Genomic DNA, 21,933 nt, shown 5'->3' on the forward strand with positions numbered 1-21,933 from the left:
GCGTTGATTCCAGCTGCGAAGAGAGTTTTCCCTTGGGCCTTCAGGAATGCATCCACTGCAGCAATGACGTCACTGTCGGTGGGAAAATAGGTGCCAGCCAGGCACTTTTTTCAAATTAGGAAATAGGTGAAAGTCTGATGGTGCTATCTCCGATAAATATGGAGGAATGGTCCAAGATTTCAAAGCCGCACTCATACAGTACAACCATAGCAATGACAGACTAGTAAGCAGACGCGTTGTCCCTGTGGAACAAGACTCCTTTGCTGAATTTTCCTCGGCCTTTCTCTTTGGTGTTTTAACGTAAACGCCTCACAAGGTCTGCGTAATATGGCCCTGTAACTATCTGGCCTTTCCGAAGATAATCCACTGGCACCCCCCCCCCGCCAAAAAAAAAACGATGCCATCACCATTCCAGAAGTTGGAATCGACTTAGCTTACTATGGAGGGTGAGAAGAGCTGTGCTTCCACTGTTTAGACTGCTCTTTTATCTCTAGCTGAAGGTGACTGACCCACGTCTCATCCATAATCACAAGCCTTTCAATGAAATTTTCTGGATCTGCTTGAAAACGATGCAAATGTTCACTTGGCTTGACAACTCTTGTGCATTTTTGATCAGCAGTTATCAACTTTGGGACCCATCGCACTGACACCTTTTCCATAGCGAGAATCTCAGTTATTATGCGGTACTCACGTTCAATGAGATGCTCAAGACGCTGACAATGTACGAAACTGTCACTAGATCATGTACACTGCCAACAACTTCTGGAGTGATGAATGTTGCCGGTATTCTACAGCGTGGGTCATCTTCCAGGCTCTCCCTCCTTCGTTTAAATTCTGCCCACTTCTTAACCAAGGAATAGTAAGGGGCATCCTCCCCAATGTTGTACCCATCTTTTGAATTTCTTTTGGCGTTAATTCCTTTTCCCCCTAAATATTAGTTAACTGCACAGTGACTGATTTTGTCCATCTTTCCTCATTCTTACAACTTTGTTGACTTCAGGACCTGTAAATAAAAAAAGACGTTATTGAAACTGCATGAAACTTGATGGGTTACTATTTGGAGGTTTATACATTATGTACAGAAGTTAACACTATACCCTTTCATTCTCAGGCCACGAAATTTTCATACGCCCCTCGTATAAACAGCAAATAAGAGCTTTTTCATATGAATATTAAATGTTAGTTACTTATTTTAAACAGTGAACAGTGTTATCAATAACAATATCTACTTTTAAATTGTCTACAGTCAGTGTTATCACAATAAAAGGATATTTCACTAAGTTTTTTCAGTGTCAGATTCTAACCTCATCTGATTCCGGAAGTATTTTTAAAAATCCTCTAAGTTTTTCTGCTCCAATATCTTCGTGATTTCCATCTCTTAAAACACGAATGATGGCTTCATTTGAGCTAAGAGAAAAGAAACCATATTTGAAAAACGATCACAGAGGTAAAAACTTCAATATTAAAATATTGAATACATTATTCTGACTTGAAAACACATTACTACTGTTCTTCTTTCATTGTCTTCTATCTGTCGGTAAATTAAGGCAGTTTACAACAGGAAGTCGATTATCCGAATTGAGGATTGATAGTTGGGATAATCAATTTGTTCAGATAAAAATAGAGTCAATTTCAAAATTATTATTATTTTTTTATTGTGATGTTCAGAAATTTTGATTTCCCGACTTCCTGTAACGATAGCCAACCAGGTACAATTACCACCACCTTTTAAAATGTCATCACTAGACAGAGTGCATTACATGTATGAATTTTATAGCCATTTTGGCAATGCAGTGGCCCATACAGCGCGATACTAAATGAACTTCATTTAGTCGCAAGTATAAATACATAGCAGTCATAATGCAAATTTTAAAAAAATCTAACTATTATTTTAAAGGCAGCAGAATTTGTAGCGTATAACCGTAAACGTATTATGTCTGTAGAATTGTATGCTCGCTGGCCGATTTGCACGTGTTGTACGGACTAAAAACCTTCAACTCCCTCAGCCTGAGATCGGCTAACTACAGCCTCGACTGAAGAGGACTTTAGAAAGTCCTTTAGTTGTCAAGGGGACTCGAACCCCGACTTTTCCAAACCAGTAGCAGACGAAGATGTGTCGTGCCGACTAAGCTGCCACGGAAGAGCGGTCAAAATACATGGAGGGCTCGCTTAATATCATCTCATTTAAATTATCTTCTTCTACTTCACAGCCTTTTCTGATCCACTGCAAGATATCGTCTCCACCTAAATGGGCACATATTCGTCATAAGCTCCCATGCTGACGAGAGGTGGCAGAGTACTGTGCATCAGACGTCTGCACAAGTGCGGTCACGAGCCGATTTATACGTTTGTGTTGGATGAAAAAAAGGGGTTGGGATACATCATCAAGGAGAACAACTACTTCCTGAGATCGGCTAACTAAGGATTGAAGATCTCTTTAGAAATTCATCCAGACCATGCCATGATTCGAACCCACTTTCCCAAACGAGTGATTAGTGCGAAAACCATTGTACTCTCACGGAGGAACATTTACAATATTCACCCCATTCAGGTGTCTTCCAAGGTGTTTAGACGCCATTTTTCTTGTATTACAGGTCAGATTTTTTTTAAACTTTAAAGATGCTAAAAAGTGAGCCCATTTTGTACTGCGATCTGCTATTTATACTTGTGGCTCAATGGACCCAGTGTGTGTATTAAACATTTTTTTAAATTATTTTTGAGAAAAAGTAATTTTTTTTGGTGCATATATTTATAAATCTTTATTGGTTTCACAGCTTTTCTGACCTCATGGTATAATATCCTCAGCTTTTCTTTTAGTCTTTTTCTCTCTTTTTTCCTCTTTCCACTATTGTCATGCTCGGAAGTATGCATGGTGCGTTCCTTTGCAGTTATTATTATTATTATTATTATTAGCTATATGGTGCAAGGAAGCCTGAGGCTTATGCTGCACCAGCCAAAAACAAATTCCCGAGTTACCCTAAGAGTGAGAGAGACAAAAGTAGAAGGGAATCACCAAGAAAGAGAAGAATGATTATATCCAGCTCAGGACTCTGGGTGTGCCAAGCCCATACTCACCAGATGTCAGCCCTTGCCTTAATCTTGTCTTCTCAGTCTTAAAGGAAGCTCTTAGATCTAATCGGATGTCATCATAGGTCAATGGTATTTTCTTCATAAGATGATACTTAAGGTAGGGGTACTGAACTTCAAAATGGACAGGTAGTTTCTCAAGCAAAACCTGAAGAGCCATGGTGGAGGTAGTTCGACAAGCTCTTGACATTAGCATTAGCATTAGTAGAGGCATTTGATGCAAGAAAGCAAGCTTATGCAGCATCAGCCAAAAAAAAAAAAAAAAAAAAAACCCACTTCACTCCTCTGTTCATACAAAATACCTGTCCAGCTGGGCCTTAAACTTATTTAGGCTATCAACCTCCACTACAAGGGATGGAAGTCTGTTCCACCAACCAACCACCCGCTGGCTAAAGGCAAATTTCCGCACGTCTATCCTACATCTGTCTTTCCTCAATTTGAATTTATGCCCTCTCAGGTGATTATTCTGAGCTAGAGGAAGAATCCCATCAGCATTGAGCATGCTCAAACCATTCAAGGCTTTATACACCTCTATCAGATCACCTCGCTGGTGCCTAGTCTCGAGACACTGTAATTGTTAATACATGTGCGTTTTGTAGGTGAACATTATACAATTTTATGGTCTTTTGCCCCATATCGAGCGCATGCAAACGCACTGCGAAAGGTTTGCGAGTGTTTATACACTGCTCGACAAAATTAACAGAGCACACAGAAAACGTGTTGTAACTCGTGCAGCTTGCGATGAAGTGGGATAAAATTTTGTATGGTGGTGTACCATAGAATAACGATGAAATGAGGAGACACCGAGAAACTTCGGAGATGTATAAGGGATATTTATAGGGATTGTATAAGAATTACCAAAAAGGTCACATTACAGAAGTCGATACAAGATGCTCGACAATACGGTCACATGACATCAGTACGGCGTATGATGCCTTCCAACGGCTAAACAGGCCTGACAACGGTGAACCATGCTCGATATAAGGGTGTCTGTAAGATTCATTGGCAACAAATCGCATTCGTCCACCAGCGCAGACCTTAGCTCACCAAGTGACCGAAGGGTTGGGTGTCGGCGTACACTAGGCGACGCCCAAGGGCGTCCCACACATGTTCGACCGGATTTAAGTCTGGTGATCGTGCTGACCACGGCAGTCGTTGGATATCTTCAATTTCAAGCCATAAGGATATACCAATCCCAGTAATGATTCCGTGCTCCACAGGATGCACCATTGCAATCACATCACCAAGTCTCTATTATGTGGCCACTCGAGAGCCGGCTCTAATTTTTCCCTGTCCATCCACAGTAACTTCATCTTTTCCTGCAATGTTCCAACATGTTCTCTGCTGCTCCTAGAAGACTTCACCAGTTGATTCTCAACTTCTCTTGACAAAGCTTCCACCAGAGATTCTTGCCAACCCCAACACTTCTCTCTGCAGGGGATAAACCAAGGGAATTCATGCCTTCACCTCTTCTCCTCGAAGTTCCTTTGCTGACGCCGCCTCTCCATCGGCGTGGGATTAGATGCTTTCGGGGTCTTTTGCTGGCCTGGGACACTCCCTAAGCGGGATTTTAACCGCCCTCGATGAGTCCCCATCGAAGGGGTTCTGCTGACGCTGGTCAACTGACAGGTGTGGGATCATCTGGCCGTTTGTCCCTCTGCTGGGAGTAGCCTTCCGCTCTGCCTACTCTTGCTTCCTTCCCCCTTTCTTATCTTTCCTATCCAACTCACTCCGTTCCTCTAACTTGGCCTCTCTCCTCTCTTGCTTTGTAAGTGGGGAGAGCCCGTCAGGCGTTCCTTCTACCTTCCTGGCCCGGCTCCTCGTGCCGGTGGATGGATGCTAAAAAGCTCCTTCCACGGTGATCGAGCTTCCCAGTAAGAAAGAGGCCAGTCAAACAACATACTACTCACACATAACCCACACTGACTGGCCTTGCAATGTTGTGCATACTTCACAGGGTACTCAACGCGGATTTGTGGAGAACCACAGGAACTGCTTGACAAAAACACTATGTCCACTATCTTCAATTTCAAGATATTCCTCCACATTTGAGCTCTTTGTGAAGTGGCGCTGTTGTGTATGAAAAGAAAATCTGTGCCCTAAAAGGTCGCACATAGATTTCGAAGATTTGTTCTCCGTACCTCTGCGCAGTTACAGTATCCCTATCAAAAACATGAAGAGGGGTGCGGCCGTTAATCATTATTTTGTCCTACTCGAGAACACCACTTCCACCATAAGTGTCCCTTTCTCTGATGTTGGAGGGACGGTACCGCATTCCTCGTTGTCTCCAGATGAAGTAACGTCTAGAATTAGGTTAAAACGGTACACATCAGAGAACAGAACTGTACCCCATTTGTTAGGGCTCCAAGTCACATGTTCATAGCACCAGTTTCGACGAGCTCTGCGGTGGTTTGGGGTTAATGGGATACAAACCACTGGCTACCTTGAGTAGAGTCCATTTGAATTGAGTCTTCTTAACACAGTCGGATTGGAAATGTTTTCGTCTGTGGCCGCAGCAACAAAAGTTGCTGCGGCCACAGATGGAAGGAGGGTACCGCATTCGTCCATGAAGAGACAGTTGATGACAGGACATCGTAGGATTCCGTCTTGCTGTTAGAGCCAGATAGCGGCCTGTTTTGGTTGACGTAGCCCTCGGATGACCTTGGCCAGCCCTTCTTGCAATGGTTCCTGTCTCCTGAAACTGCTTCCATGGTGACAAAACGACACTCCGTGGCACATTAAGCCAACGCGCCTCCTCAGCCTACGATTGCCTAGCTTCAAGACGTCCAACGTATCAAAGAATCATTTAAACGACGATGACTTGCCATCCCGAGTACTGGAGATGTGGCTATTCCACACTGAGCAAGCCAAAAAAAAAAAAAAAAAAAAAGAGCATGAAGGAAGAAATGTGGTCGCAACCCGTGTTTTCATAGGAATGAATAATTTGCATAATGTGCGGCTCTGTAAGGTGGTAGATCGATTTCTATTGGATACTCGGAATTCGCATGCCAGGATGCCTATTATATCAAATATTCGCCTTCAGCGAAACTGTTCTATATAAAATATTTATGAAAAACATTTTATTCTGTTAATTTTGTTGAGCAGTGTAATTTTGACACTTAAACCACCTTAGTTAGGAATCGGCTTTAAGTGGGAAGTGCAGATAACCAGTTGTAATAGAATTCGGAGACGCTGGTGAATTTAAAGTAAGGATGAGGTTTGTAGTGGGTGGACTAGATTCCCATCTCTACACATGAATATTCGTTTTGCGGCTGTCGCTCATTGAATTTTCAGTTCAGAGCAAATTTCCTCTTCAGACACTTCATGGAAATCACATTCTGAGATGAAGCCCGGGGATGATTTCAGTCTTGTGGGGTGTTACAGTAATTGGTCTGCCATGGCGCATTATAATCTAATCGTTTTTGCGCCATAAAAAAAAAAAAAAAAAAAAAAACGACCAACCAACGGTAATTGGCATTCCCCCAATAGAGATCGCTCGGAGGTGCTGTTATGAGAGCTTTTCACATTTTTTTTTCGACAAGGATAACCCCAGAATGTAGCTGCTTTACTGATTTGTGGGGTGGGACTTCCAAACCCTATGAATTATCAAGTAACTAGGTGTTGGACCTGATAGGGTTTCAGTTCTGAGCCTCTTCGCTAGGAGATGCTATGTGTTTGAGAACCAGTATTTTTTTATTTTTATTTTTTTGGCGGGATACGTTCTGGAGTACCAGACGGACTTATATTATCAGGATTCAAGAGAGTTCTCATTTGGTTCATAATAGAAAAGAAAAAAAAAATAAATAAAAGCTGAAAGGCTGGAAATCATTCCACTAAGTGGATATTATTAGTTGATAAGGGGCATTTCATAAATTTAAGCAAAACGGTCACACATACATCGTTTGTTGGAACAAGAAAAAAAAAAATATATATATATATATATATATTTAAAAAAAAAAAACTTCGTTAACAAAGGGATAAGGTACATTTCTTACTATCCAAGTTTATTCAGAAATCAATCGGCGAAATAAGAATAAGTATCTTAAATACGTTTTATTTAAGTACATACGTACACTCAAATTTAATTAGCGTTGAGAAGAAGCAAATGAAACCATTTTGGCTCCTGAATGAGAACCAACGTAGTGAGATTTCTATCGAACTGGAAATAGCTTATACAAAGACACAGCAGGGACGGGTGGATGGCTAGACACGGACGGATTTTAATATACAGATGATTCTTTTAAATTTCTTTTTTAGCAAGCCTTGAAACTTTACCGACTGGCCGACAGAGGTCAAGCAATACTTTTTATGTGCAGTATATTATGTACATGTAGAAGCTTTGTATGTTGTGCATGATATTATTAACACCGACGCAGAGACATTTATAATGCATATATGGTATCTGGTAATTCTCAAGGAGAATGACGTATATCATTAGTCATATATAAATATCAGAAAACCATATGAGAGCGTTATTATTTCGAAACAAAAACTGAGCTACACAGAGATACATTAATCATTATTGCCAAAGCGAATGTTGTTTGTATAGCTATTATTAAAAGGCAGAGCGTACGAAAATGAAGATATAATTAGCAAAATATTGAGGTAGTTATTTGCAACAAGAAAGACCTTTAAACGAATATAGTAGAAATCAAATTGCACCTTGTTTGATATTTTATTCCTCCTTCCCAGTTAATGTTAATTCAGTGGGTAAAAACAACTCTAGATGTAGGTCGTTATTACAACATACGACTGCATAAATGAACAGGCCAGCTGTAAGGAGGTGGAAGAACGCCCACCTGAAACTCTAACGACGTGTCCATTAGGTGAAAGTTTGCGTGAGTTAGTTTCTTACATCACAATTGGAATAAAACCATTTTGGAGAATCGTGTCAGTAAGTAAGCAATATTCCATCTCATCATTAAAGTAGGCTCTCAAACATTTTCACTCATACACCCTCCTCCGTATCCTACAAAAAGGGAACAAGTACGTTCAAGCCCCCTTACCCCACAGTTTGAAAATTAATTGGTTAAAATTCATTAATTCAGTTAGCGATCCACTATTTTATAGTACTGCTCATGATTTTCGTTGCTATGTCATGCTTTCATGCGTATGCATAGCAATGGAAAAGTAGCAACCTTCAACGTGAAATACAGTAAAAAAATAAATAAAAAAATAAAAAATAAAATACACTAAGACAATATGACATCACACCATAATGAGCTATATTTGAAAAGTGTCACAGTATACATTGAGAAAACCTTTTCAGTGCGTTTTTCATATTGTTAATTCTGGAATACCTCAAATATGAATAAGGATTGTTGAAATCCAAAATGCTCACCTCCTAAACTGCTTCAAGAAAATGTTGACGTTCAGGCTCCTCTTGCCATCTAGAAGATTAATCTGAAAGGAAATTGAAGAAAAATTTAAAACAGTTATGGTTTAATATTTAGACAACGTTTTTCCTTTGTTTTTAGTGTAATAACGAGGAGTGTTTTAAAGAAGATGTCGTTTACCATATACCTGGCTTACCATATACCATTTTCTTCAATAAGAAGGCTATTTGGGAAGAAAATTCAAGAAGATATTATAGAGACATTACGCAATGCTTGTCCATTATATGGTACCATCAAGAACCGGATTTCTGAATTTAAAAGAGGTAGTAACGAAACCACAATTCTACCTCTTCGCCCTGTAAAATTCACGAACTCCCTATGCTCTTCAATAACAATATATGGTAGCGTGGTAGTTTTGCTAGTATTGTAGGATCGCCAAAGATGAACCTAGGTCTGGATGATCAATGGCTATGTGGACCACAGAAAACATTGATGCTGTTCATGACCTGATTTTGAAAGGCGTCACCTTGGGTTACAACCCACAGCAAAGACAAAATCTATCATATTATCCACAAAGAATTTAGTAGGAAAAAAAAATCAGCAAAACGGGTACCAAAAAGATTTGAATACAAAGGAGAAGAGGGAGAGCTGGGAAAAGATAATTTTTCAAAATTTGCAAAGATTAAAACAAATCTGCCAGGTAACTGGTAATCACTAATTAAACTTGAATTCATTACTAGGATCTAGACAAACAACAGTCGATGGAGAGGCATGAAGGATCTTCGCGTCACCAGAAATTTCGAATGGAGCTATCAGCTGCTATAAGTGATAGTATCAGTTATTCGAACAATTACTTGCAGAGATACGATATAAAGAAATGAGAGGTTGATTGGTCTTTTTTTAAAGTTTAGAATCTTCCTTATAAAAGCATAATGAGAGCAGACTTCAAATAAGACATACATAAAGTAAATGATTACCAAAAGTATCAGGCAACGTCTCCAAAAAATAAGAGGTACAGCGAGTAATCATTATAATAATGATAACATTTTTATCAGTAGATGTTAAATTTTCCTCCATTTATATACTAACGTATTTTAAAAGTCGATGTTAAATAAATAATAGTTTTAAAAATAGTCGAAAGTTATTTGCGACCCTATGATACCCTGAAGATCTGTTTATTCCTAGATAATCAAAAGATAAAGCAAGTCCCTAAAAAGTTTTCGCTGTCAGTGATCTAGGCTTTATGTTATTCGCAAAGCTCTTTCAGTCGAAGAGAGATTGTGATAATTCATGACATTGCAAGAGGATGTCATCACAGTGTCAGTCGTTTTAGAGCTACCCACGCCTCTTATGGCAATCATGGTCACGTGCTCACCTGTCATCTAAATATGATTACTTCTCCGATGAAGGTGACCTCTTAGCAGTCTGTCTGATGCCATTGCATACATTTGAAGCGGGTGACTCGTTTCCCCCATCCCTTTAAGCTTTGAGGGGGCAGTTGAATTCATGGTTAAATCTAAGACTTTTATACCATCAATAGCGCCATGATGCCAATTCATTTCAATTTTAATCATTGCAGTCTCTCAATAAAGGACAGTTTACTGAGAGAATACAATGATTAAAACTGAAACCATGATATTTGAAATTACTCTTTCCAGCTGTAATTATGGAAAATGCAACATATGCCATTAAATCGTTAATATCTCTGTAAACAGCTTCCAAAGGTTTGGAAATATATAGGATAATTTAAAAATGAAGGTTAACATTTAACGAGGATGTTCCCTTAAAAATACAAAAAAAGGCTACTCATGTAACCCATTTCCGCCAAAGGCATACAGCCGCCAATAAACATAACGGTAAGATAAACAATTAACGAAATCAATCTGCTCAGAACAACTTTTTCCATGACAATATAGTAGTTTCGCCACTTGTCACTCGTTTGGACAGATCTAGGTTCAAGTCTGGTTATAGACTGGAGGAATTTCTAAAAGTTTCTTCAAGCGGAATGTAGTTAGCCGCTCTCAGGGGGATTAGTTTGCATTGGGTTTTATTGGCGCATTAGCAACTGAGGCTATAATGCGCCAAGCTCAGGTGGACGGAGAAAGGTTATTCAGTAATTCCGGATTTTTCAGCCCGCACAACATGCAAATCATCCCGTGAACACGTACCTTTACAGATATAATACACATGGAGCAATACGGTTTAAATCGCTGATGAGCGTAAAATCCTAACGTCAACTTTAATAAAGTACAGTAATTGTATCATTCTGTACAATTAAAAGAACCCTTCCCCTAGATTGTGATGCCATCCGCAAATGTTAGAAGTGACTGTCATCAACCTAAACACGTGCTTCCAGCATGGTCGAAGCTATGCAGCCAAACTGTTCCATGAAATCAAGGTGTCCTTCAAGAAATCTGCAGAAGCTGGGTGAATACGATTTAAAATGCCTCCGCAGCCAATCATTTTGGATAACTGAACGAACATTTCCAGCCCCATTCGTGTGGTTCCTTACAAGCAGAAGGCCAGCTCACATATTAACTTAATTTCACCCAGAATCGGACTTGCCTGATAATGTGCGGGATTTTCTGATGAGCAAAATTGAAGACTGTATATGCACTCCACGGAGGGTAAAAGTTGATTCATCTGTCACAATACATCAAAACGAAAGTCTGAATGGCCAATGCAATGGCACAAGATTCGCCTCCACCAACAAGTCTTTAGTCGGGTCTGCCTCTCTCTTGTTCAAAGCAATTAAATTTGTACGTGATGCATGCAGCGTGCGCCAAACAAGCCTGACTCAGTGCTGCTATTGCTTCTATCTGATGAGCGTTGATGAACTGGTCGATAGCAATAGCTTTCAATACGGCTAGTTTGATTCTAACTGCCAACTTGAAAAGGCCGACGACACCACTTCTGTATGTTCCTTGAGGTTGTTGTGGATAGTGACTAAACTTGCCAGTTAGGATGGCAGCGATATTTGGCTGCTGCAGTAACAGCATTTCATTGCCATGCCCAAGATGCTTCACCTCTTCTACAACGATTAGACATTTTAATACTTGAACGGTCTGTTGAACAGACTTTTCTGTAATGTAATTTACATGTTAATGTGACTGAAGCAGCCACAACATGCATATTATCGCTCGTAACGAAACATCACACTGGTTCTTTCAGCACCATCATAAATACAAGTATGTATAGTATTGTTGTTTAATCGAACTATTTTGCAAAACGGGCATGCCTAAAAACCTTTTATCCAACGCTTTTGTTATTTTAAAAACCTGCAAAATTGGAACATTATCTTTGAGAAAAATGACAGGGGGTTATATATGCGCCTCTGTTAATGGAAAAATTACGAAAGTTGAATCTCTATTTTGATAACGGTACTTCAAATCCAAAACTGACTTTTTTCCTTTGTAACTTCAAGGGGAACATCTCAAGTGGCGCAGTGGAAGGGTGCTGAGCCCATAACCCAGAGATCTGTGGATCGAGACCACGCTCTGCTACCGGTATTATTAGGTCTAACGTAGCCGAGTGGTCAGGAGCGAAAGTGCAGTAGCACACGCTCTTTGAGTGGACCGGGGTTCAAGCCCGTGACTGCTAAACACGATTAACGTTTGTATTGATTGATTTATTGTAAACTCCACTGACATGGTGGTCATGCCGGAGTATAAACAAGAACTTTTTTTTTTAAATACTGACCTTTTTGTCTTTTAAATTACTCTTTATTGAAGAATCACATGTAAATGTAAGAGTTATAAGCAAATGTAAAGGATCCAACTATTTTGCAAAACTGGCATACCATAAGAGCCACTGAAAGTGCCGGAAATCAATATCCAAACATACTTGAACACGACGTTCCAAATTATAAAACACCTGCAGCTTGACCATGTTGTTGTGAGATATTCTGCGAAGTGCTGGTCTTTGGAGTGTGATATCATAAGACTTATCTCTGAATACATTCAGTATACTTTCGCATTTTTTATGTAAATGTTATTGTTGTAGTAGTAGGCATGGTAGGATTTTGGTGTTCATAGGCCTTAGGCACTTTTATTCAGAAATGTGCTAAAAAGGGGGGGGGGTAAATGTTTCTTCTATTTTAACACTTTGACTGCGAATCATGTCAATTAACGCGACTCAAGTTTCAACTATAATAAATGATAAAAAACCACCTCAATCGACCATCACTTCGATTTTTCTAGTTTCGAGAACAGTCACTAGATAGCATATGCGTATTGAATTAAAGCTCCTAGAGCCAATTGCGCACATGTTTTATCAGCTCGTTTTTCGTTAGTCATAGTGAAAAGAGTGAACTGCTGGTTTTTTTTCTTTTTCTTTTTGCCTTCTTTCGTAGGTCCTAGGCACTGTGCCTATGATGCCTAATGGGAAATTCGGCTCTGGTAGTAGGGTTTTAGGAGCATCAGTAACTAAGGCCATATTGCTCCTGCATATTGTCTGTAAATTGTGTTCTGAGGTCGATTTTCTGTTTTGTTAGACGATAAACCCATGCTACCCTCGCCTGAGACTGACTAACTCAGCAACGTTACGAAAAAGGCCTGTAAAAATTCCTCACGTCATCGACAGGACTCGAACTCAGGTCTATTCCACTTAGTGAGGGAAGGACGGCGATTCTATCAATTGTGCTACCCACGAGGGCAGAGGAAAACGATTTCAGAACTTAACAGACATTTAGAACACAATGCAGCAATTAAAGGCAGTATCTTCCGAGGACTTCCGCTGCTGTTTTAGATCCTGGAAATCGCGAATGAAGCATTGAATAGGCGGGGCTGGAGAGTACTTTGAAGAGAATAAATATTGAAATTGTTGTATTTAAAACAATTTCAATGTTCTAAATACAGAAATGATTTAAAAATATATTTCTTGTTTCTCTTTAATCGCACCTTGTAATAGTTGTATTTCTGCGCGAAATTTTCTCATTTTGCTTTTGAAAAAAAATTAAGGGAAAGAAAAAATAATATTTTTATTTATGTTTTGATAATTTTTTTGGTGTTCTTTTTAATGTGCTAGCTTCCATGGTCATATCAGTACGGTGGGTGCAAGTCTGCCATATGAAAAAGCATAAGTACTAATCATGTTGTTGAGGGAAAAACTTTTCCAGGCATTTTCAGGTGAAAGGAATTCGTTGATGTCCGACAAAGATGATTAAGCTCTTCAAGAAAGCTTGGCTTTTCATCCAGATAAACAGACTAGCATTAGCATTAGCATTAGTAGAGGCATATGATGCAAGAAAGCAAGCTTATTCAGCATCAGCCAAAATAAAAAAAAAAAAAAAAAAAAACAACCACTACTCCCATTTCACCCCTCAATTCGTTCGAAATACCTGTCCAGCTGAGCCTTAAATTTGTTTAGGCTATCAACTTCAACAACAAGCGATGGAAGTCTATTCCACAAACCAACTGCCCGCTGGCTAAAGGCGAATTTCCGCACATCTATCCGACATCCGTCCTTCCTCAATTTGAATTTATGCCCTCTCAGGTGATTATTCTGAGCAAGAGGAAGAATTCCATCGGCATTGAGCATGCTCAAGCCATTCAAAGCCTTGTACACCTCTATCAGATCACCTCGGCGATGCCTAGTCTCCAGGCTCTGTAATTTGCAAAACTTAAGCCTTTCTTCGTAAGAGCAACCCTTTGTTCCATTCACTAATCTTGTTGCCCTTCTCTGTACTCGTTCCAGCAGCTCTACATCCTTCTTGAAATGAGGCCTCCAGACCTGTATACAGTACTCAAGGTGTGGCCTGACCAATGCCTTATACAAGGGAATAATCACATCCCTGTCCCTGCTAGAAAAATTCCTGTATATCATTGACAAGACACCATGAGCTACTCTTGCAGCTCTTCTGCACTGCTCAGAGAACTTCATATCTGCCTGCACAATTACCCCCAGGTCCTTTTCATTCTCTACCACTGTCAGCGTAGTACCACAGAGTTGATACGTTGATCTGGGGTTACTGTTTCCCATATGTAGTACTTTACATTTGTCAATGTTAAACTTCATTTGCCACCTCTCAGCCCATCTGCTCAACCTTTCCAGATCCTGTTGCAGCAGCATAGTATCAGTAGTGTCCTTAACAACCCTGCCAACCTTTGTATCGTCTGCAAACTTGGACATTAAGCCTGATACACCATCATCAATATCATTTATAAATACAGAAAACAACAATGGACCCAACACTGAACCCTGAGGAACTCCACTAATAACATTAGTCCACGTTGAGCAGTGTCCATTGATTACCACTCTCTCTGTCTTCTGCCACTCAACCATCCCTTTATCCATAGCAGCAATTTGCCTCGAATGCCACACTTCTCCAATTTGTGCAGCAGTCTTCCATGCGCAACAGTATCAAAAGCCTTTCTAAGATCCAAATATATAATATCAAAGTTATTCCCTGCATCCAGTTCTTTTGTGACTACATCATAGTATCCAATCAAATTGGTCAGACAAGACCTGCCCTTAACAAACCCATGCTGTGTCTGAGCTATAACTGAATTCTTGTCCAGATGATCCTGCAGTGCTTCTTTAACCAGTGCCTCCATTAATTTTCCTGGAACCGAAGTTAAACTAACAGGTCTATAATTACTTGTGTCAGCCTTTGATCCTCCTTTGTGAATTGGGGTTACATTTGCACATCTCCAGTCCATGGGTACCTCCCCTGAGTCCAAAGAAGCTCTCATAATTATGGCTAGGGGTTTGCTTACTTCCTTTGCTGCCTCCTTTAATATAACTGGATAGATCCCATCCACCCCGGGTGCCTTTTTTATGTTTATCCTCAACAATTTCTCCTCCACTTTCCTCTCAGTTATTAGAAAATCATCTAGCTCACTGCCAATGTTTACTTCACCTACGACATTCCCCTTCCTGAATAACTCCTCATGTGTGAATGTAGATGCAAAATACTCGTTTAGATTGTTAGCCACCTGAGCTGGATCCTCAACTGTTGAACCATCAACATCCAGTGGACCAAACTGATTCATCCCTTTCCGTCTTGAGTTTAAATAGGTAAAGAACTCTTTTCTGTTTTTCTTTGCATCCTTTGCCAAGGATTTCTCATAATCTGCCTTTGCCTGCCTAATCTCCTTTGTGACTTGGTTACAGACCAACTTATATCTATCATAGGCTTCCACGTCACCCATTAATTTGTATGTATCCCATGCATTTTTCTTCTCTGCCATATGTCTCATTAGTTCATCTGACAACCATTTAGGCCTGAACCTTGAACAATATTTCTTGGTTGGTATGTAAAGCCTGGTAGCTTCCAAGATTAGTTCCTTGAATGCTTCCCATTTTGAATTTGCTGTTGGTAACATCATCAGTTGGTCCCACTGTATAGAATTTAAATACTGTCTCAGACCAGCATAGTCTCCTTTACGAAAGCAAAAACCCTTCCCTTTACCTCTGATGGTAGTTACCTCTTTGAGTAAATCCAACTTCAGCACACTGTGATCACTGCCACCCAGTGGTTCATTTATCTGCAGATTCCTAATGCATGAAGAATCACTACTGATAATCAGATCAAGAGTATTACTCCCTCTAGTTGCCTCCCGAACATGCTGGTGTAGAAAACAATCATCCAATAAATCCACAAAAGCCTTGCTAGTGTGTGAGTGACCAACCCACAAATTCCAGTCAATATCTGGGAAATTAAAATCCCCCATTATAAGACTCTCTGATTTACTGGCCCATTCTATTTCCCTGTACAGTATCTTATTATACTCATCAGAGTCATTAGGCCTATAGCACACTCCTACTCTCAATTTTGATTTACCTATGCTTATGTCACACCAAACTGACTCAACACTGCACTGTCCAGCGATGTCAACTGGCTTCACTTCCTTGGATTTTATGTGTTTTTTTAACTAATAGCATAACCCCTCCTCCCTTCCTATCCTGTCTATCCTTTCTGTAGACGTTGTACTCCCCAAATTCCAGTTCTGCATTCCTTATATCTGTGTGACACCACGTCTCTGATATCCCAACAATATCTGCCTTTGATGTTTTGAGTAATACCTCAAATTCATCAAATTTATTTACTAAACTCCTAGCATTAGTGTACACGCAAGTATACATGCACCTGTTTCTATTCTTAGCTACCCTAACACAACCCATGTGTTTACTTGTACCGCAATGACTTCCAGCAGTCTCTGAAATATCCTGCATCTTGTTTTTCAGGCTTCTGCTCATTCCAATAGAAGCAGTGCAAGAATCTCTTTCACCTCTGCCCGTGGCTACTGTTAATCCATTAGTCTTTGTCTCCCCCCAAGCTAGCAGTTTTCCGACCCACCTAACACTGCCTCGATAGCATCAGCAAATATTCTTGCACCCTTTCTATTTAAGTGTATCCCATCCCTGTAGAAGCAATCTCTCCTGTTAACAAGTACAGTCCAGGCTGAAAAAAATTCTACCCCTTCAGCCTTGCACAATCTTTCCAGGGCCGAATTGATCGACAAGGCTCTCATCATATACTCCCTCCTATCGATATACTCCCTCCCGGGAGTATATCGATCATCATATACTCCCTCCCGACTAGGTGGATAGGCGTTTATTGTTAATGCATCCTGTTTTTCTTATAGTCATTATCATCATTCATCATTCTTCTCTTTCTTGGTGATTCCTTTCTATTTCTCTCTCTCTCTCAGGGTAACTCGGGAATTTTTTTTTTGTTTTGACTGGTGCAGCATAAAAGTTCTCAGGCTTCCTTGTCCCATATGGCTAATAATAATAATATATTTGGAACCAGCTGGTGTGCTTCAAACCCAGTGCGAGGTAAACACTCTACGGTAAATACATAAATTACAAACAAGGTGATACATAAACTCCTATTTTCAATATGGTATTTAATAACAATTTGTAAAGTTTAAATATTTAAAATTAACCTAAAGACATTTAGAATTAAGCTGTGGACATGTCTGAATTTATCCCTATGAATTTCACACTAGTTAAATAAGTCATTAAATTCAACGGGTGAAAATTTTTATGGTACCGGAATAAGAGAAACCGATAATTTCAGTAGTAACAAGAAAACTGATCATTCTAGGATTCATATTTCTTTCCATTACTGTATCATTGGCAAAACTGCCATACCGCTACGTCCGTACCGCGGTTAGGAATATGAAGGGTAAAGTGGCAAGGACAGTTGGTTTGGATTGGTTGTTAAAGAGCACAGGTAGCTCATTCCAGATTCTCGTGGAACCCACAATTTGTAGTTTCGCTACTGACTTCAATACACGCTGTGATTCTTCTCTCCCCCCCTAATATTTATATAAGGCGCAAACAGCTAAAATTTATAGCTTTCAAGGCCTATATCAGTAATTATACTGCAAAAAAGATACATTATTGCATTCTAATTTGCAAAGCGCCTAGAAATACTCTTCGTGTGATTATAATCTAATTCATATATGATTTATGTACACTTCTATTTATTTTTGACTCTTTAAAGCTCAATAACTTGTTTGATAACTGGTTTATAAAAGTCTTTCATATCCTTGAACGGAATGATAAAAATCTTCCTTTTAGGGTAGAGTAATTGCTTATTTAAGAGCCCATGTTTCGTAGTTTTATGATTTATAGTTAATTAGTCATGAGACATAATAGTTGGAATATTTGACACCGTGTTTATGTAACTTTATAGCCAGTGTAATTATGATTACGTATCTTTCGAATTTATTTGATCGGATTGAAATGGAGGAGTCAAAAGGTCACATTAATTATTTTGCGAAAATTATCTCTATGTAATAAATTTTGCATCTAATTTTGAATTTGTTGTATGACTCTATACTGAAACATGGGAAGTTCTTTTACAGGTTAAATTTGTTGGTTTCTTACTAGTTAAACTAATAGAAAGACAGCAAAGAAAATAAATCCATAATTGGACAATATTCTTAGCTGTCCGGAATACAATAAATATGTTAGTAATTTGTATTTAACGAAATTCTAAGAAGTTCTTTCTCTTTCCGTCCACTAGAGGGCCTCATCTTTCCGAGGCAAATCACTTGGGAAATTTGGGCTTTTTTAAGAAACAGAGAGGAAAAAATTCAAGTGGTACTATTTTTCTAGAGAGTATCTGGGTTTAATGAGATTAAAAATTTTATTCCAATGTCATTTACTTTCAATCTATAAAGGTAAGCCAAGCTAATTTAACACAACCGTTAATGCGGTAATATTGTTTCACTAGCGAAAAGTGCTCCAAATAACAAATAGGTTTTTAACGAAGAATTTAACACTTTAAAAACAGTAAAATATTATTCGAAATCTTTATAGGACACAAGTGGATCAAGTGTGATACAACAGATGACAAACCAAACACTGGGCTCTCGATTAAGATCTCTTGATATAATTTTTGCGGAAAGTAACAAGAACATTTTATGGGCATATATTGTCAATAGATGGTCTCTATAAATACATGCGTTTTTTTTTTTTTTTTTTTTGGAGCTCAGCAACTAAGACCATATTGCTCCCGTGATACTCTCTGTAAATTGCATGTGTTCTATGATTGATTTTCTGTTTGCTGGATGAAAACCAGAGTTTCCGGGAGAAAAACCCATGCTACGTTCGTTGTGAAAAAGGCCCATAAAAATTCCTCGCTTCATCGACAGGACTCGAACTCAGGTCTTTTTTAATCGGTGTGGGGAGGACAGCTATTCTACCAACTGTGCTACCCATGAGGGCACATACATGCACTAAACATAGAAATTCTTTCAGGATATTATTATTATTAGCCATATGGTGCAAGGAAGCCTGAGGCTTATGTTGCACCAGCCGAAAAAAAAAAAAAAAAAAAATTCTGAATTACCTTGAGAGAGAGAGAAAAGGGAATCACCAAGAAAGAGAAGAATGATGATATCCAGCTCAGGACCTGGGTGTGCCAAGCCCATACTCATCAGACGTGAGCCCATGGGGTTGTATATTTATTTAAATTTGATTAAAGACTTATAAAAAATCATTCTCCAATGATTTTCGTCACTTCAATTTAAAAAAAATGGAATGAGGATATATTAATGATTACCCAATTTAACAGATTAAAATTAATGAAAAATGACGGAAGATTTAGAGAAGACTAGAAATGAAACAGATGGAAAAAAAAAGGAAACTAAGACCAAATACTGACCAAAATGTGGTGCCTGCCCACCAAAATCTGTCCTAGCGCACAAAAATACACGAAATATTTTACGGCTGTAAAACAAAGCAGCATTATTAAAAGTGGTTATATTTGCGAGGCATAATATAAAGGTAAACTGCAGCCATTATCAACCCAATGCAGGATGGACGCCTCTTCAACGATTCATGTTGAGGGAAATGCACCATAATCTGCCATGCTGGTCCAGTGCGGATTAGCAGATCGACCTTATTTAGCAGTTCAGGGGCTTGAACCCCGGTCTACTCAAAGAGCGTGTGCTACTGTATCTCACTCCTGACCACTCGGCTACGGAAGTAGCCAGGCACAATATATTGCTGTGATATATTTATGAATATATTTAGACTCGATAAACGGAATGAGGATTAAATTAGAGTAAATGGAATGCAATTAAAAACTTCAAAACGTTTACTCCTTACAGAGTTTTCGTTGGTTCTCGGGCGCCACTGGTCTCAGGGGCACAGGATAAATCAGGCCTTGCTAAGGTTGTTGTTGGTTTTAGACTATATTGCGTAGTTGTACATTTTGTCTATACAAATGTGTGTTCACAAGCCGATGTGCATGTTAGAGGGCTAAAAAATACAAAATAATTCACATGAGAAACCCTACTCCTCCATTTGAGATCGGCCCAGTACAACCACGATTGAAGAGGACTTGGCAGAAATTCTTTCATTATTGACAGGACTCAAACTCAGACCTCTCCAAACGAGTGACAAGTGGCGAAACCATTACACTGTTACAGAAGATTATAACAAAGAGTCCGGTAGACTCGTGTTTCAACCTTTAAGTTAATATTTGCGGGTTTTTTTTTTTTTTTCCACAGTCAATATTAGTGTTTTGCAAACTACCCGTCATAACAGAAGCTCCAGCTAGACAACGAATTTTGTGGCCTGAGCAGACCACTGGACCTTCGAACCCAATCACTAAACAGCGATCCTTATCACAGGTTGAGCTCTGATAAGACTATTCATTTAGACAATTAGACGAACATACGCACAAACAAGTATAAAGCATAGCTGGGTAACAATCATCTGGTTATTCTTTACTTTTATTTTTTTTTCACAAAGTTTCAAGTAGTAAGATGTTTACATCAGTAACAAAACTGGGGATAGCAAAATTACATCACGACAGATGGAATAAAACAATCTGAGGAAAGTTATAAACCATCCTAAGTAAAAGAGAGATTAGTGGAGTACCCGAGATTTGATGCGTCAGTGTCATGCACACTGATTTGGTGAGCAATGAAAATTGAAAGAGTTGCGTTATAAGAAGACGGAAAATAGGGGTGTCAATTTTAGAATGAAAGATTTCGTAATAAAGAGTGTTTCAAAGTTGAACGGAACAATTATAGGAGCATATTCTTCAGTTAAAAATAGACAGTCCCTAGAACCATGTCTCAAAAGTCTATTTCTGAGATATTAAACATTAATCGTAAGTGAGCCGAAGAAAACCCACATACGACTGTCATTCCTCATTAGACTAGAAAACATTTCAAGCTTTAATTTTTTTTTTCCTTCTGAAATATAGTGCATCTCATGGATTTTGATGAACTGAATCCAAATTTATTTATTTATCCAAGTTGGATCATTGGACCGCAGATTTATAGAGAAATTCTGGTTACGCTTATTGAAATTATTAAGGAAATTGTAACAAATATTGCATTACAAGTAAAGATTTTTTTTCTTTTATAATGATCAGGAGTGTCTCTAAAAAACGTGTAAGAACCCAATCTCACAACTCCAGAAAAATAATAAATTTCTGTCTTTTGAAATTAATTATTTTTAAACAGAGAGAGTAAGCTAAGTGCTTTTGCATCTAAATCCGAACAGATATTCATCTGAAGCAGATTACTGATTAGTAATGCCAATGTGAGCAAGTACAGAACTATTGTAAAGTGACAATAGATGGCAAGTTTGATTTCTAAAAATAATGGTTCGGAATGCAGGCAATGGCAGGAAAGATATGTTGGGGAAGCAATAAGTCACCGTCCCAAACTATCCATTAATCGTGGTATGTGCTTGAGTAGAGTAATGGACCGTGAACGTAGTGATGGAAGATAACTTAAGTTTCATGTACATTCAATGAAACTGACCACAGAATGCATTTCGGAAACAGAAGGGCTACTTCCAGAAGGAAGTAGCTCCGCAACCTTTGTACTTCGGGGGAAGGATGCCCAGCCATACAGCACGGTTGAAACCAAGATTTGAGATGAGGGACGGATTAGAGTAGAGATGCTGGAAGAGAAGGTGATTGTATTGGTTAAGAAGATGGCGGGAGAATAGAAACAAAAAGCAGGAGCACAAGAAGAAAGGGGTGTCGTAGTAGAAAAATTTTGGTTTGTGAATGTCCGAAAAATAGTGT

General features: G+C 39.0%; 1 protein-coding gene across 1 annotated transcript in view; it reads right to left on the reverse strand.

Moving 5' to 3' along the window:
• Positions 1 to 21,933, reverse strand: part of LOC150079647 (uncharacterized) — a 205,877-nt gene that overhangs the window by 27,166 nt on the left and 156,778 nt on the right. The window contains exons 8-9 of the mRNA XM_090383599.1: positions 8,429 to 8,490; positions 1,305 to 1,407 (exon numbers count right to left, since the gene is read on the reverse strand). Of these exons, the coding sequence (XP_090239725.1) occupies positions 1,305 to 1,407; positions 8,429 to 8,490 (165 nt within the window). The remainder of the gene's footprint in view (positions 1 to 1,304; positions 1,408 to 8,428; positions 8,491 to 21,933) is intronic.

The sequence above is a fragment of the Mastigoproctus giganteus genome, chromosome 10 (genome assembly GCF_048544385.1).
Source record: "Mastigoproctus giganteus isolate SK-2022 chromosome 10, ASM4854438v1, whole genome shotgun sequence".
NCBI lineage: Eukaryota > Metazoa > Arthropoda > Arachnida > Uropygi > Thelyphonidae > Mastigoproctus > Mastigoproctus giganteus.